Here is a 17,112-nt window from a genome sequence, read left to right as displayed (position 1 = left end):
CTCTGTTGATGGTGGTCCAAAAGACTTATGGATGGTAAAGAAAGGATGCCAATCTCTTATGGTAGAATTGTTGCAAAAGTGACCGCTTTCAGCTTTAAATAATAGTTCCTAATCTCTCCGGTGGCGCTAGTTAGGCTCTGGGACATGAGTATAACATGTAAGGCAACAAATAACCCGACCAAATTACGTAGGTTGTTTTTGGTAGTATTTCGGTGTATGGTGGCGCCGCCTAATTACTGTTTTTTGATCGACACTTTTCATACATAGAGATTTGGCTCCTTTATATAGTCTCCATGACTCTGACAAACCGACTTTGACAGTAGAAAAAGGCGCGAAATTCAAATTTCCCATTGCAGGTCAACCGTTCGCGTGATTTTTTTTTTAATTTGTCGCCTTTTTCTGGTGATGGAAATGGTTTCCCAAACTATATGCATGACCGCTAGGTGGCGCAAACGCGAACAGGCATCCGTTCCGTAGCGGTGCGCGGCAATTACTATGGCTAATAGACACCCGAATTGGGGGCGGCCGCGTGTACTTGTAGCGGCGCGACGAAATCGCGGAGTGAGCCACGCCTGCTGTGGTTTAGGCACAAGGCGGACACGCTATACATCAAAAACCGGCCAAGTGCGAGTCGGACTCGCGCACGAAGGGTTCCGTACACTTACGAAAAAAAAACAGCAAAAAAAGCACGATTGTTGTATGAAAGCCCCATTTAAATATTTATATTATTCTGTTTTTAGTATTTGTTGTTATAGCGGCAACAGAAATACATCATCTGTGAAAATTTCAACTGTCTAGCTATCACGGTTCATGAGATACAGCCTGGTGACAGACAGACAGACGGACGGACAGCGAAGTCTTAGTAATAGGGTCCCGTTTTTACCCTTTGGGTACGGAACCCTAAAAATCACTTGCGTTTCTATGTGTGAACGGCACGTCTGTACACGCGTCATGCGTCATAGTGTAAGTTGTTTAAAAATAGTATTGAGCGGCCGGCAAACGGCCGTCAATCTGGTGTCGCGGGGCGAGGTAATTCGAGTCGGGGCGGGGCGGTGCGTGACCGTTCTGTATGATAATACTATTACTTATTCTGTGGTTTAGGTATTCAAATAAAACATGTAGGTATAGTAAACAAGCATAAACTGTATTTGTACAAACAGACCCTAAATACACAATTTACATACACACATACACAAACATACGGCGGTTATTGTATATACAGTGAAAAAAAAATTATGGGCCCTGGAGGGAAAGTGCCTTTAATTTAAAGGAAACATTCTTTTATTTTTTTAAAGAAACAATACTGCATTCAAAGATTTTTATAAACTTGTCTCGTCCGGGAATAGAACCGACTAAAAATTCAACAAATATTAACCCTTAAATGCATAGTGATGTATGTATGTACACAACAAAAAACATATAATTTTATGCATAATTAGGTAAACTCTATTTGGTCCTGTATAATTATTTTGATCGTAAATTAATACACTTTCCTTCGTTTTATTGAAATTTGCGCAGTATTTAAGTTTAAAAAAATTACATTTCTTTTAACACGAAATGGCGGAAAATTGGGAAAATTTAATGATTTTTAATATGTAATTTAAGCGGTTTTTTCGGGGTTTGTAATTATTTATATTTAAAATCTTTATTATAGGTATATTACAAATAGTATAAATTTCTAATGGTAGTAAGATTTTTTATATCTTTTACCAATAATTGTATAAATTTACATAAATTATTATTTACCCTATGTAAATTCTAATACTGGTTAAGCAGTGAAAATCGATGTTTTAATTTATATTTTTATTTTTCCTAGAATCAGTAAACAATTATGTAAGACATATATTAATTTCAGGCAAAAAGAAAAAATCATGCATTTAAGGGTTAAATTAAATATTCGATTTTATGAATATTTTGTACGATAGACGAAGTTGTGCTGAGAAATGTGCTGTGAATATCATGTCTCTTTGAAGGTTGTGAGTGACCCACGAGTGGCCAACCCGCTAGAGAAGACTTGTGAGTGACCCGTTGACGTCAGTGCAGTGACCCCCTACGTCTAGTGGCTGTGAACGTTGTGTGGGGTCACTCACACAACGTTCACAGCCACGCTTTGTGCTGGTCATCGTAGACCCCCTGCACGAGCTGCGGTGAATGTTGCGTGAGTGACCATTAGTGAGTGACCCGGTGGCGTAAGTGACCCGTTAATATCAGTTGGTGCGAGTGACCAATCCGCACGAGAACAATTTTGCGTGAGTGACCCGAGTCAGCGGCAGGTGTGTGAGTGACCGCCTACGCCTCGTGCCTGTCGTCGTGGACCTCCTGCACGAGCTGCGCGAGCTCGCCCGCGCCGTACCCGAGCAGCTGCTGCAGATCGCACACGAACTTGTACACGAACCTGTTGACATATATTAAACTGTAATAGATGTCATATATCAAAGAAAAAGTGACGAAGCCCTCCAGTGGTGAAGGCCGGATTCGAACCGGCGTCTTTAGCTATCGCGGCTAACGCCATGAACCCCTAGGCCACCTCGCCACGGCGCGGCGGTACCCGTCCCAATGAGGGCTACCGCGTTTAATTTCGCCGCTAGGGGCGCTAGTGTAGATGGAGGTCTTTCAAAATGTCAAATGCATAGAAGTTTTGGGGGTTTCAAGCTTTTTTAGCGGGAATTTTTACTCCTTATTCATAATTTGTGGTAAATCTTTAAAACAATAGATATAGCTCAATAAATGTTAGTGGTTGAAAAAAAGTGCAAACTAAAATATATGCAAAATTAAACATGTTAAAAAAAATGGCACATTTAGACGTTAAAGTACTTTTGTGTATATTAGAACGTATTGATTTTATAAAAATATGCATAGAAGAATTTTGAGATCTGTTTTTCTGGACCTACATCTACAGTAGCGCCAGCTGGTGAGCACAAAAACGGTAGCCCTCATTTCTCGACTATATGCCATCTTAGTAAGACTAGGCGTCTTTGACCAGCTCTAAGCTCGGCCTACTAGGGGTTATCTCTATCACTCTAACTTATTAGTGCGATAGAGATAGAAAGCGTTTCGTTGTTGTACCGCAAATTGGCATCTTTGCTAGGCATCCTGGCCGGTTAGCTGATCACAAGATCAAACTAGCATGAGCATTTTCAGGGACCCGATGAATGCGTGTTAGTGACCGTGGTCATCGAATAAGTGATCTTGTGCGTAACTGCGTGAGTCGAATGTGATGTCGTAGTTTCAATTTTACCGTGGGCTACGTAGGCCAGTGTGTGAGTGACCGAGTGAAATAACACTCACCTTTTCCCCGCGACTTTCGCGATCATATCACCATCGTAATAATATCTCAGAGCCCTGGACAGTTTCTCGTAGTTCATGGCCGGTTTGTGTTTGCGCGCCCCCCACAGTCGAGCCACTCGCTCGGGCTCGAGGAGCTTAAACTCGCCCTCGGTGCCTGCGGGACAAAGAAAATATACCTTATACAGGGTGACATTTTAATCACTAACCATACTCTGCGCAGTGACTTTATATGTCATACTGAACCACTTTTATTATGAAATTAATGCCGAAATCGCGACAAAAAATTTGACTGTTTTAAACATTCCGGCTGAATGACGTGATGCCGCTGATTTCTATTTGACAGCCAAATTTTTTTTTGCCGATTTCGGCATTGGTTATATAGTAAAAGTTAACTCTACGTAGTGTATGGCTAGTGATTAAATTTCGATACTCGGCCCATTCGGGCACTGGTTAATTATCTCTTTGCCACTTGTTGTGAACTGATGTGAAGTGAGTGACCGGTTGACATATGGTTCGCGTGAGTGACCGACTAAGCAACCAAAATGTTAGTGATCAGGTGGTTGAGTTCTTGAATGAATGTCACGTTAGTGTAGTGACCGAGTGAAAGTTTACCGTCCCACCTTATACTCGTAAGCTCGTAACGTTGAGATGGTGACCGAGTTAGGGACTTTGTTAGTGACCGACTGTGGTGTGAGTGACCACGCAGCAGCCACGCTGTTCTATGAGACCCAGCGAGTGACTGAATGGTAGAGTGAGTGACCGAGACAGCAATTATGTTAGTGAGCTACTGTAGTGTGAATGGCCTAGTGTATTGCTCGGTGAGTGACCACATAACGGATGCTGTAGTGTGAGTGACCGGGTTAGATAGTTACCGTGCCACCGTATCACGTCCAGGTGTTCAGCGCTCGTCAGCAGTTCCAGCAGAAACTGCCACAACTGCACTTGTCCGTTGTTCCCATTCCGAGTGTGAGCGAATGTGGCCTCCTCATCAGTGTATGTGTGGATCACTTGCTGATGGGACTGGTGTGAGTATGGCGACTGGCGTGTCCCGATATGGCGAGCAAATGACCCAGTGAGTGACTGAATCGTTGTAATTAGTAACTGCAGTTTACGAGTGAGTGACCTAGTTAGTGGCCGACTGTGACGTGAGTGTACGCGTAAGACACGCTGTTGTACGAGTGAGACCACGTGAGTGACCGACATGTAGTGAGTGACCGATACAGGAACTGCGTTAGTGACCAACTGTAGTGTGTGGCCGATTATATTTATCAGTGAGTACCGCATAGCATGTTGAAAGAAAGAAAGAAAAGACATTTATTGTAAAGACCTTCTACAAACAGCGCCACCTCAGTTACAAAAAAGAACTTACTCACTAAACACTTAAAGCTAGGTACAATGGTAGTTATAGAAAAAGGAGTAAGGTAAGGGTTAATGAATAAACACAAATTTTGGCGCCGCTATAGTGGCTACAAAAGGACGCCACTCAGCATATGCTCTGGTATAAATAAATACCACAGCGCTGGTTTTCTGTGGCACCCCGGGCCGGAGGGTAGCTTAGAACTATTTGAGATAAATATAAAAATACAAATAATATAAATACTTACTATAAAGATACAGATAGGTTATAGCTTCATGTAGGGTAAAATGTTATGATGGTAAGGGTAGGTAGATATTATTAGTATTATAGACATTAGAAGAGGTAGATAAAATAATAACTTTATGTATAACTGTTGTTGTGTGAGTGACCGGGTTAGATAGTTACCGTGCCACCGTATCACGTCCAGGTGTTCAGCGCTCGTCAGCAGTTCCAGCAGAAACTGCCACAACTGCACTTGTCCGTTGTTCCCATTCCGAGTGTGAGCGAATGTGGCCTCCTCATCAGTGTATGTGTGGATCACTTGCTGATGGGACTGGTGTGAGTATGGCGACTGGCGTGTCCCGATATGGCGAGCAAATGACCCAGTGAGTGACTGAATCGTTGTAATTAGTAACTGCAGTTTACGAGTGAGTGACCGAGTTAGTGACTTGTTAGTGACCGACTGTAACGTGAGTGACCGCGTAACAGACATGATGTTGTATGAGCGAGACCAAGTGAGTGACCGATACAGGCACTGCGTTTGTAATCTACTGTAGTGTGAGTGGCCGATTATGAGTGACCGCATAGCATGTTGTTGTGAGTGACCGGGTGAGATAGTTACCGTGCCACCGTATCACGTCCAGGTGTTCAGCGCTCGTCAGCAGTTCCAGCAGAAACTGCCACAACTGCACTTGTCCGTTGTTCCCATTCCGAGTGTGAGCGAATGTGGCCTCCTCATCAGTGTATGTGTGGATCACTTGCTGTAGAAGTAGTAATTAATTAAAGATTTACCAACATCTGACCGGGCAAAACGAAACAGCATATTTTTCAGTAGAAGTTGCTCAGTATCCTTAGCATTAAGCATTGTAAACCTGATATGTAACATTTTATTTTATCAATGAAGTACCTATATTGAAATTGAAAAATATAAGTAAGTAAGTAAGTAAGTAAATATTCTTTATTGCACCAAAATTATACATTTTACATACATGTAAAACTACAAAGAAATATTTAAAGAAAAAATAGAACCAGGTAACAACAGGCGGTCTTATCGCTAAAAAGCGATCTCTTCCAGACAACCTTTGGGTAGCAGGAAATGTAGAACTCATACAAAAGTCAACAGGTAGTGCAAAGAGCTTAAATATTGAGACTATTAAACACAAACACACATACTACAATTACTACTTATACATATAATATAAGTATTAAAACGAAACCTAACACACAAATAAATATACAATACAATATATATATATATATATATATATATATATATATATATATAAGCATATATACAATATATAAAATGGCAACTTAAGGCAGAGATAGAAAGTATAGTTTTAGCTGATTTTTGAATATGGGGAGAGATTTAGCTAATCTTAATTCTACTGGTAAAGCATTCCACAGCCGAACAGCCCGGAAGAGATATAACCTACACTACCCCTCATGACTATTTAGGCACTCGTAATTTTTTCCATACAATTGTATACAAAATCGACTTTCAGAATTATACCGCTAAGTCGCAGTCGGGTAACAGTTTTTTGTGCAGTTTACTTTTTAGGGTTCCGTATCCAAAGGGTAAAAACGGGACCCTATTACTAAGACTCCGCTGTCCGTCTGTCTGTCACCAGGCTGTATCTCATGAACCGTGATAGCTAGACAGTTGAAATTTTCACAGATGATGTATTTCTGTTGCCGCTATAACAACAAATACTAAAAACAGAATAATATAAATATTTATTACAGTTTTTTTGTGGTTTACTTTTTTAATTTAACAGACATTTTGAGCTTCAAAATGATGTGCAGAATATTCGTGTACATTGCCTCTTTACCAAATGGCAAGCGTAAAAAAAACCATAAATCGTTTTCCAGTACAAAATAATTTTATTTTGTATTAACTGGTACATAAGGGTTTTTTAAATAGTTGCATAAAGTAAACTCGAAATTTTAAAGGATGTCTTTGGCAACAATTTGAGGCTCAATATATTCACTTAAAGTAAAATTCAATCCAACATGTAAGAGAGTCATTTGCCTGCGATCGAACAGTATGATTTTGAAAATAATTTTTGTATATGGTGAAAATTGCGGGTGCCTAAATACTTTTGAGCGGTAGTGTATATATATTAATTTCGAAAAATAATGCCGGTACTGCCCGTAGGCACCTAATTAAATAAACACCCGGTATAAATAACGCCAATAAACGAAAAGTGGAGCGAGCTTACCATTTTGGGTCGTTTTTTGATGGCTGACTGTGGCGTTTCCAGTGGGTCCAGTTTTGTTTGGTTTTGGTTCTGAACCACCGCTACAACATATATAACATTTTTAACAATTTGGGGCATTTTCTATGAAAAGGGACCTTATTGTCGATGGCGCTTACGCCGCACAGCGTCGCGCGGCATTGTATTTATATCGGAGCATCGTTTATAATGGCGTAAGCGCCATCGACAATAAGGTCCCTTTTTATAGAAAATATCACATTTTATTCAACATAATAACACAAAATGTTCTCTTAGTGTTGTAATGTTGTAAATATTAACCTGTCGTATACCAAATGTGGATATTACAGGCCAGAAAAAGAAGCCAAATCCATTTGTCAAAGTTTTTAGAAAAAACGCATCTTCTATCCACCGCGGCCGGAGATCTCCGTCCAGTATTTTGAGCCTTGTATTTGTTACGTACGGAGATTACCAGTCTCGATAACCGCAGTCGAAAAGCAGCTTTATCAGCATCAAAATACGGTATATGGCATATAGAGTACGGTCTCCGGTCTCCGGCCTCGGTAGACAGAGGGGTGCTTTTTAGGGTTCCGTACCCAAAGGGTAAAAACGGGACCCTATTACTAAGACTCCGCTGTCCGTCTGCCCGTCTGTCCGTCTGTCTGTCACCAGCCTGTATCTCATTAACCGTGATAGCTAGACAGTTGAAATTTACACAGATAATGTATTTCTGTTGCCGCTACAACAACAAATACTAAAAAGTACGGAACCCTCGGTGGGCGAGTCCGTCTCGCACTTGTCCGGTTTTATTTTTGACAGTTTGTAAACGACAGGTTAAGCTAATTTTACGATTTAACTTACTTATTTTTAGTCACGCGACATCTTTTGAAGAGCCTAGTCCCTATTTTCAAGCACTAACACATGAATAGTGGTCTTGATACCCACGCGCTGCGAGTTAGTGCTTGAAAATGATTTATAAGAGACCTAGAGATAGATATTGTGACCTCTACAGGTCGCATTTCTCAGCCGATTTTCGTGAAATTTGGTGAGCAGGTTCGTTAATTATATGGTTTTTATCGTTGATTCAATTTTTTAAAATTTTCAAAATGGCGGAGCCACGGGGGTTCACTAGGCCTACAGCTTACAGAGCTAGTGGCTTTGGCTGTAGGCCTCGTGAACCAAAGTCATGTAAATATTATCATTTTGTTAGTAATAATAGTGTTCATAAAATGGTATCTTTTCACTGCTTTATAATAATTTACTATAAACATTGCAATTTAAAAATTAACTTACCAATGAACTTGCATTTTCTCAAAAGTTCAAAATGTGTCCAAAATAAGTCGCCCGGGTCCGATGGTACTTTTTCTCTAAAATTAAATACAAATTTATTAAAATATCAGATGCAAATGTCAGGCCAAATAGAAAACAGGTTATTCCGATTGAACTCATTTATTAACTTAGGTGTAGTTTTCTTGAAACATAAAAAAAAAACTTGTTTTACTTCAAATCACGATTTTCTGACGTATCGTCATAAAAAATTAACAGCGCGTCTCCCATTTTTAGGGTTCCGTACCCAAAGGGTAAAAACGGGACCCTATTACTAAGACTCCGCTGTCCGTCTGTCCGTTCGTCAGTCTGTCTGTCACCAGGCTGTATCTCATGAACCGTGATAGCTAGACAGTTGAAATTTTCACAGATGATGTATTTCTGTTGCCGCTATAACAACAAATACTAAAAACAGAATAATATAAATATTTAAATGGGGCTCCCATTTAACAAACGTGATTTTTCTGCTGTTTTTTTCCGTAATGGTACGGAACCCTTCGTGCGCGAGTCCGACTCGCACTTGGCCGGTTTTTTCTGAAATCATGAATCACGCGATGAAAATGGCTGTAAACTTACTTGAAATCTAAATTAGTGAGCGCACACAACGTCCACCCACTGATGTGCCAGTCTGACAGTTTGACACCTGTCAGATTGAACTGCCGGACCGCCCATTGTATCCATAGTTTGACGTGTTGAACGGACCTGTCAAGGTTTACATCGGTTGAAATGATTTAATATGTATGAATACGAAAAGGACCAAAGTATATTATAGTTGTCTAAACAGTTGTATAATGAACATTTTAGTTCAGTCATTATGTTTTACTGTTATTGCCTATTAAATTTAGACAGTATGGTATAAATTATTATGAAAGTATGCCATTTGTTAACAAATGACTATTATAGTTGGACCGCCCATTGTATCCATAGTTTGACGTGTTGAACGGACCTGTCAAGGTTTACATCGGTTGAAATGATTTAATATGTATGAATACGAAAAGGACCAAAGTATATTATAGTTGTCTAAACAGTTGTATAATGAACATTTTAGTTCAGTCATTATGTTTTACTGTTATTGCCTATTAAATTTAGACAGTATGGTATAAATTATTATGAAAGTATGCCATTTGTTAACAAATGACTATTATAGTTGTCTAAACCAATGTATAATGGTCATTACAGTTCATATATAACATACCAATCTGCAGGGTCGTCGGGTATGCTGGCGCGGCTGTGGTGTTGTTTATTATAGTTGTCTAAACCGTTGTATAATGGTCATCATAGTTGTCTAAACCGTTGTACAATGGTCATTTCAGTTCAGATATAACATACCAATCTGCAGGGTCGTCGGGTATGCTGGCGCGGCTGTGGTGCTGTTTATTATAGTTGTCTAAACCGTTGTATAATGGTCATCATAGTTGTCTAAACCGTTGTACAATGGTCATTTCAGTTCAGATATAACATACCAATTTGCAGGGTCGTCGGGTATGCTGGCGCGGCTGTGGTGCTGTTTATTATAGTTGTCTAAACCGTTGTATAATGGTCATCATAGTTGTCTAAACCGTTGTACAGTCGAGTTCATAAATATGTTTACATTTCTTCACCATAATCCATTGCAATAAGGTGAAAAAATGTATATATATTTATGAACTCGACTGTACAATGGTCATTTCAGTTCAGATATAACATACCAATCTGCAGGGTCGTCTGGTATGCTGGCGCGGCTGTGGTGTTGTTTATTATAGTTGTCTAAACCGTTGTATTATGGTCATTATAGTTGTCTAAACCGTTGTACAATGGTCATTTCAGTTCAGATATCACATACCAATCTGTAGGGTCGTCGGGTATGCTGGCGCGGCTGTGGTGTTGTTTATTATAGTTGTCTAAACCGTTGTATAATGGTCATTATAGTTGTCTAAACCGTTGTACAATGGTCATTTCAGTTCAGATATAACATACCAATCTGCAGGGTCGTCGGGTATGCTGGCGCGGCTGTGGTGCTGTTTAAAGCCGGCGTCCACCACCCACTTGACGGCGGCGGCGTGCGGCGTCGGTTCTGGCTCTATATCCGTTTCCTCTATCGTATCTTCTACTTCTTGCGCTGAAAATAGTTATTTGCTATACAATGGGGTAACATTATTGTTTATTTATTTAAACTTTATTGCACAAATTAACAAAAAAAAACCGGCTAAGTGCGAGTCGGGCTCGCGCACGAAGGGTTCCGTACCATTACGGAAAAAAACAGCAAAAAAATCACGTTTGTTGTATGGGAGCCCCATTTAAAGATTTATATTATTCTGTTTTTAGTATTTGTTGTTATAGCGGCAACAGAAATACATCATCTGTGAAAATTTCAACTATCTAGCTATCACGGTTCATGAGATACAGCCTGGTGACAGACAGACGGACAGACGGACGGACAGACGGACAGCGGAGTCTTAGTAATAGGGTCCCGTTTTTACCCTTTGCGTACGGAAACCTAAAAACGGCAAAAAAAATCACGTTTGTTGTATGGGAGCCGCACTTAAATATTTATTTCATTCTGTTTTTATTATTTGTTGTTATAGCGGCAACAGAAATACATCATCTGTGAAAATTTTAACTGTCTAGCTACCACGGTTCATGAGATACAGCCTGGTGACAGACGGACAGACAGCGGAGTTTTAGTAATAGGGTCCCGTTTTTACCCTTTGGGAAACCTAAAAAGAGTACAAATGGCGGAATTAACACCTTAATTCTCTACCAGTCAACCATTGGACTAAACAGAAATAGTTTCGTACAGCTGTTACAGCCATACTGTGCCAACTCGCGTCTTATGCATATTTTCAGCATATAACTCTAACGACTGTGTGACGAGTGTGGACTGAGCGAAGATGTAGTGACAAAAATTGAGAAAGGTATGTTGAGATGGTTTGGACACGTGGAAAGACTGAATGAAAGAAGGCTAACAAAGAGAGTGTATAAGGGAGAGGTAGAAACGGGAGTTGGAAGGGGCAGACCTCGGCGGACTTTCTCTGATCAGATCGGGGAAATCCTGAAGAAAGGCCAGGTCAAGAGCACCCTAAACCGGCGAGCGTGTATGAGGAATGTTATGAAAGTGAAGGAAGCGAAAGAGGTATGTCAGGATCGTAGAAAGTGGAAATACGTGGTCTCTGCCTACCCCTCCGGGAAATAGGCGTGATTATAGGTATGTATGTATGTAACTCTAACGACTCCACTCTGGCCGGCCGGTGAAGGTCCCACCCACCCTCCTTGCGGGCATAGAGTAACTTATACTAGAGCGGTACTGTCATAGTAAATTTTGTAACCCCAGTAAATTCACTGCCATCTGTCGACATACTTTAAAACTAAAAATGAAGATTTATAAAAATACGATAAAATGTATTTAAATATAGATAAATGTTTTTTTTTTATTTGCATTAATTATTTTTATGATTTTGACCCATGTTCTTTCACTGATATGCGTTAAAATTGTTAAATAACAAACGAAACCGTCAACGCCACCTATACGACTGTAGGCCAAAACTAGTAGCGCCCTCTGAACGAGAATCATATTTTCTTGATTTTCGAGGCACGTTTTTTCCTTAGACTATTACGGAGTTATATCTATCTTTGTTGCGGGTAACAGAACTCCTCAGGAGCACTCGGGTATGTGGTCAGCGTATTTTCTATTTTTACTTACTAGGTGTGGGTAATGCTACCAGTTCCTCATCCGGTTTCAAAACGTCTAGTATGTTGATCTTTCTCTCCGCCGCTCGCACTTGTATGTTGACCTGGACGACGCCTTCGCCTCTGATGCATTGCTCAACCAGGGTTTTGTGGTTTTCCAACTGAAAAAAATGTAAAAATAATAATATAGTACATTACTACAGAGGCCGGGAAGTAAGGGGTTGCTGGCCGAATAGAATATACGGCCGAACGTAGTGAGGCCGGATAGTTATGAGGCCGACAACCCGTTTTCACGCCGATGTATGTATAGTGCTTTTCTCAAACCCGGCTACCATCCCCCCACACAGTCCTACCGCTCTAATGCCATAGAGCCCAAGTCAGGTAAAAAAAAAAAGTTTTTTTCTAATAGGCATATTGGCAGAATGTCATAAACGAACCAAAAAGCAAATATTGCTTATAGTTTTTTTTTTTTAATGACTGAATGCCATGATGCTGTGCCACAATTATATGTGAAATAGAAATGTAAAAAAGCCACTTCCCGGCCTAGGCCTGCAACTTTGTATGAAATTTCATTACAGACCTCTCGTCTAGCCGCGCCTGAAACGTGATACTTCCCAGCCTAATATAAAGAACGTAATATCAATATTACATAGCATGTTTGAGAAAATAGTATTTTCACCACACCAGCTAGTAAATTAGGCTCTCTTGATATATCAAAAAATTTAAGAGAAAGTTGCATTTTATCCACAAGAGTAATTTGGGGCATTTTCTATGAAACCTTATTGTCGATGGCGCTTACGCCGCACAGCATCGCGCGGCATTGTATTTATATCGCAGCATCGTTAATAATGGCGTAAGCGCCATCAACAATGAGGTCCCTTTTTATAGAAAATACCACATTTAATGCAAACTTTGAGATCCTTATGTTGGCTGGTAGAATTGACTAATACTTATTTAATTAAACTTTATTGCACAAAATACAAAAAAAGTACAAAAGGCGGACTTAATGCCTCAAGGCATTCTCTACTCTCTAAATGGTTGTTAGGTGCAGGATTAATACTAGAAAAATTAAAACGATAATCACCACCTACTATTTACAAAATAGTAGACTTTACCTCTCTATTAAAATCAAATCTATTCTCTTTGGTTTTACTGACCATTTTAGCATCCTGCAGCCAGAACGTGTATTCTGACAGATCGACGCCCAGTCTTCGTTCCAACATACTTCTTAATTTGGACAGGCGGGTCCGGATGTCCATTAACTGCACTATTACCTCTTCTGAAAGAAACAGATTCGTATTCGTCGTTATTTGTAAATATCGCCATAAGCCATGCAAAAACAGTAATAACATGTTACATTAACACTAATCATGCACATAATTAACAATAAAATCATAAAAATAAAAATAAATCAACAGACAAACAAACAAAAAACCGGCCAAGTGCGAGTCGGACTCGCGCACGAAGCAAAACGGCAAAAAATCACGTTTGTTGTATGGGAGCCCCATTTAAATATTTATATTATTCTGTTTTTAGTATTTGTTGTTATAGCGGTAACAGAAATACATCATCTGTGAAAATTTCAACTGTCTAGCTATCACGGTTCATGAGATACAGCCTGGTGACAGACAGACAGACGGACAGACGGACAGCGGAGTCTTAGTAATAGGGTCCCGTTTTTACCCTTTGGGTACGGAACCCTAAAAAGGAGTCCTAGAAGTAAGTATTAATCGTGTATAATATAATAAAGAAATATTATAGGTAAATTCTTACACAAATTGACTAAGTCCCACGGTAAGCTCAAGAAGGCTTGTATTGTGGGTACTCAGACAACGATATATATAATATACAAATACTTAAATACATACATAGAAAACATTCATGACTCAGGCACAAATATCTGTGCTCATCACACAAATAAATGCCCTTACCGGGATTCGAACCCAGGACCATCGGCTTCACAGGCAGGGTCACTACCCACTAGGCTAGACCGGTCGTCTGACCTATTACTATTGTAAGTAAGCAGCATATACCGCTAGAATCGGTGCTCTGCATGGTGTCCTCATCCTCCGGGGCATCCTCGAACACGGCCAGCGGAGCTTGCAGGATCTCCACTCCCGTCGGCATCAGACCTGAAATATAAGTATTAAAATAAATGGATTTAAAATTAATATTTTGGTCAAAATTATTTGGTTGTCTTGTTTCTGGCCACTGTCACACTTGAATTTTTTGTCATTAATATGTATATATTTATATTAGTAGTACTCTATGTTATTATGTCACGTCGTCCACAACGTGTCCCGTCCCGCACTATGCTGTCCCGCACACTCCGCTGGCTCCACAGAAAACCAGCGCCGTTGACCACGCTAGTCGTGCCAGCTGCATTGCTGAGTGGAGACCATTTCGGCTTCACATCTCTATTTCTACTGTTTCGTTTATCTTTGTCTTGTATTTGCTATATATGTGTTGTATTGATGTGTAAATGATTTCAATTCTATTCTATTCTATTCTATTCTAATTAAATAAATAAAATAGTCGAGCGTTATTGCATGTCTTTCTAGCTGTAGATTATAATATTATAATTAACATGAGAAAAAAAAAAAAATCACCCCATAGAAAAAGCCCCACTGTCACATTTTTTGGGTACAAAAAACAGGACAACGAAAATAATTTTCACGCATATGCATATTTCCTGTGAAATTACTAACAGTTTAATATCATTTGTGGTATTTTCTATAAATAGGGACCTTATTGTCGATGGCGCTTACGCCATTATTAACGATGCTCCGATATAAATACAATGCCGCGCGACGTTGTGCGGCGTAAGCGCCATCGACAATAAGGTCCCTTTTCATAGAAAATGCCCCATTTACAAATTCTTAGCTGCTGCCTGCGACTGCCTGTGTGGGATGATGATAATTGATAAAAACTATCCTATGTATGTATCCTAACAGTGATCTAGTGCTCATCTTGAACCAGCACCTGAGGTTTTTGAGCCACGAGGTACGTCTTCTTCCACATTTTCGGTTGCCTTGGATTTTCCCCTGTAATATCAGCTGGAGGTATTTGTCATTTCGCAAAACATGATCAAAGTACTGCAGTTTCCGAATCTTTAGTGTCTAAAATGTCTCTTCTCTTTCTCTCTGCAGCATGCTGTCATTGGTTACTATATCCGTCTGTTCGTTTCGACGACCGGTCTGGCCTAGTGGATAGTGACCCTGCCTGTGAAGCCGATGGTCCTGGGTTCGAATCCCGGTAAGGGCATTTATTTGTGTGATGAGCACAGATATTTGTTCCTGAGTCATGGGTGTTTTCTATGTATTTAAGTATTTATATATTATGTATATCGTTGTCTGAGTACCCATAACACAAGCCTCCTTGGGCTTACCGTGGGACTTAGTCAATCTGTGTAAGAATGTCCTATAATATTTATTTATTTATTTATCCGTCCGTGAGATTTTCAGTATTCTCCTGTACACCCACATCTCAAACGCCTCTAGAAGTTTACTTATAGCTATGATGATGATGTATTCCTGTTATCCCTCATTAGGGACATAGGGCTCGCAGAAGAATCCTCCATTTGTCACGATCTTGAGCGGCTACTTCCAACCTCTTTCTCAACTGATCGCCTCCATGTAGTACACGGCCTCCCCAACCATCTACTGCCAGCCGAATTCCAGCGGAGACCCTGCTTGGCCAAATGGCTGTCCGGCCTACGGAGTATGTATCCGATCCAACGCCACTTCCTTTCAAGGATTTCCCGTCCTATGGCTATAGTGAGTGAATATTTATTTATTTACATTAATTAATTGTTATAATGTTTATTTATTTTGTGAACATTACAAGAATGTTTATAATATGAACTAAACTCACAAATTCAACATGGTTAAAGCGATTTTAGCTCCTATACCAATAAATATCCGCATCCGGTAAATATCTGCTATTTTTTACCTACTTATCCAATAACAACAACAGTATACCTACCTACTTGAACAAAAAATAAACAAGACAAAAAGCGATGTAAAAAATTGACCTTCAAGTAAAGATACTACTGTAGGATTAAAAATGCACTTATAATACACAATTACTTACCTAAATCGGATTCAGTAACATATTGCGGTATCACGGAAAGAGGATCCGAAGTATCTACACTGCCCGAAGCTTCCTCAAATGTATTTTCAACACTCTCCATTTTAATAGTGCGTACATTTAAAAGATCGTTCAAATCTGTCACCTCCATGAGTATTACTCACACGATCACAGTAATTATCTATCTAATCTACCAAACTTTGGTAAAGTTGTGATATTTTTTAAGATTTCAAAAATGTACGAATAGGAAAAGGAAATTGCTCGAATTGTTCACTTCCGCCTATGATCCGCGTGCACCAAAACATGAAACCATTGACAAATGTCATTGTGACAGCACAGTTTTCACTAATAAGCTCTATAGTGTCTATGGACGATTTTTTTTGTTAGGTTGGCGTGCCTGCTTATACCTATACAATAATTCAGTTTCATAATGTTTCTACCACAGATGACAATTTGGTTTTCTTTAGTTAAGCCATCTTTCGTGCAATAGTACAAGCTTTATTTGTTCCACTCGACAATAGATGGCGCTAATCTGACCACTGGTTTGCATGATTTTGTACAATATGGTACAATACAATAACATTATTATCGATGGATTTTACTTCCGGCTACCATTAAAAAAATATGGTTGTAAAGTTGGTTTACGGACGATAATTTTGCGTGATTAGGCCAGGAAATGAATGGCCAAAAAAAGTTATAGTGGGAAATGCTTGGAACACAATTTTTGACTTCGTAGCTTTGTTTGGACTAGTTAGGTGAACATATCAAAATGTGAAAGCGTGTATTTTGGATATGTCTTGAAAATAAGGCAACAAAACAAAACATTGCTGAGCAATATGGATAAAATTTAGCAAAGTAGGGATAAATTAGATAAAAATAAAACAAGGCTTTTGCTTTCATTACAGTGTATTTAAAAACTGAACCTTTACCTTACATTAATGCCAAACACGT

The 17,112-nt window shown here is 39.5% G+C and overlaps 1 protein-coding gene and 1 long non-coding RNA gene across 2 annotated transcripts in view; one reads left to right on the top strand and one right to left on the bottom strand.

Moving 5' to 3' along the window:
• Positions 1-1,178: 1,178 nt before the first annotated feature.
• LOC134753664 (DNA-binding protein Ets97D-like) lies at positions 1,179-16,491 on the bottom strand. The gene is made up of 11 exons (XM_063689606.1): positions 16,165-16,491; positions 14,106-14,204; positions 13,230-13,351; positions 12,086-12,233; positions 10,363-10,504; positions 8,983-9,108; positions 8,374-8,447; positions 7,087-7,166; positions 5,487-5,625; positions 3,289-3,442; positions 1,179-2,395 (listed from the first exon to the last, which is right to left on the bottom strand). The coding sequence occupies exons 1-11, from the start codon at positions 16,310-16,312 to the stop codon at positions 2,290-2,292; spliced, it is 1,338 nt and encodes a 445-aa protein (XP_063545676.1). The 5' UTR covers positions 16,313-16,491; the 3' UTR covers positions 1,179-2,289.
• Positions 15,261-17,112, top strand: part of LOC134753671 (uncharacterized) — a 256,262-nt gene continuing 254,410 nt past the window's right edge. Inside the window, exon 1 of the long non-coding RNA XR_010128837.1 lies at positions 15,261-15,413. This is a non-coding gene — a long non-coding RNA (uncharacterized LOC134753671). The remainder of the gene's footprint in view (positions 15,414-17,112) is intronic.

This window comes from Cydia strobilella, chromosome 27, assembly GCF_947568885.1.
Source record: "Cydia strobilella chromosome 27, ilCydStro3.1, whole genome shotgun sequence".
Taxonomy (NCBI): domain Eukaryota; kingdom Metazoa; phylum Arthropoda; class Insecta; order Lepidoptera; family Tortricidae; genus Cydia; species Cydia strobilella.
The sequence above is the reverse complement of the archived record's forward strand: the minus strand, read 5'-3'. Positions and strand labels throughout refer to the sequence as shown.

Bases quoted from the DNA above. Each gene is read 5' to 3' on its own strand.
- LOC134753664 (XM_063689606.1), bottom strand. From the start codon at position 16,312: ATGGAGGTGACAGATTTGAACGATCTTTTAAATGTACGCACTATTAAA. The intron at 12,234-13,229 runs GTCAGTAAAACC...CATTTTTTTCAG, and splicing joins GGCTGCAGGATGCTAAAATG to TTGGAAAACCACAAAACCCT. The intron at 3,443-5,486 runs GTAACTATCTCA...TTTGTCCCGCAG, and splicing joins GGACGTGATACGGTGGCACG to GCACCGAGGGCGAGTTTAAG.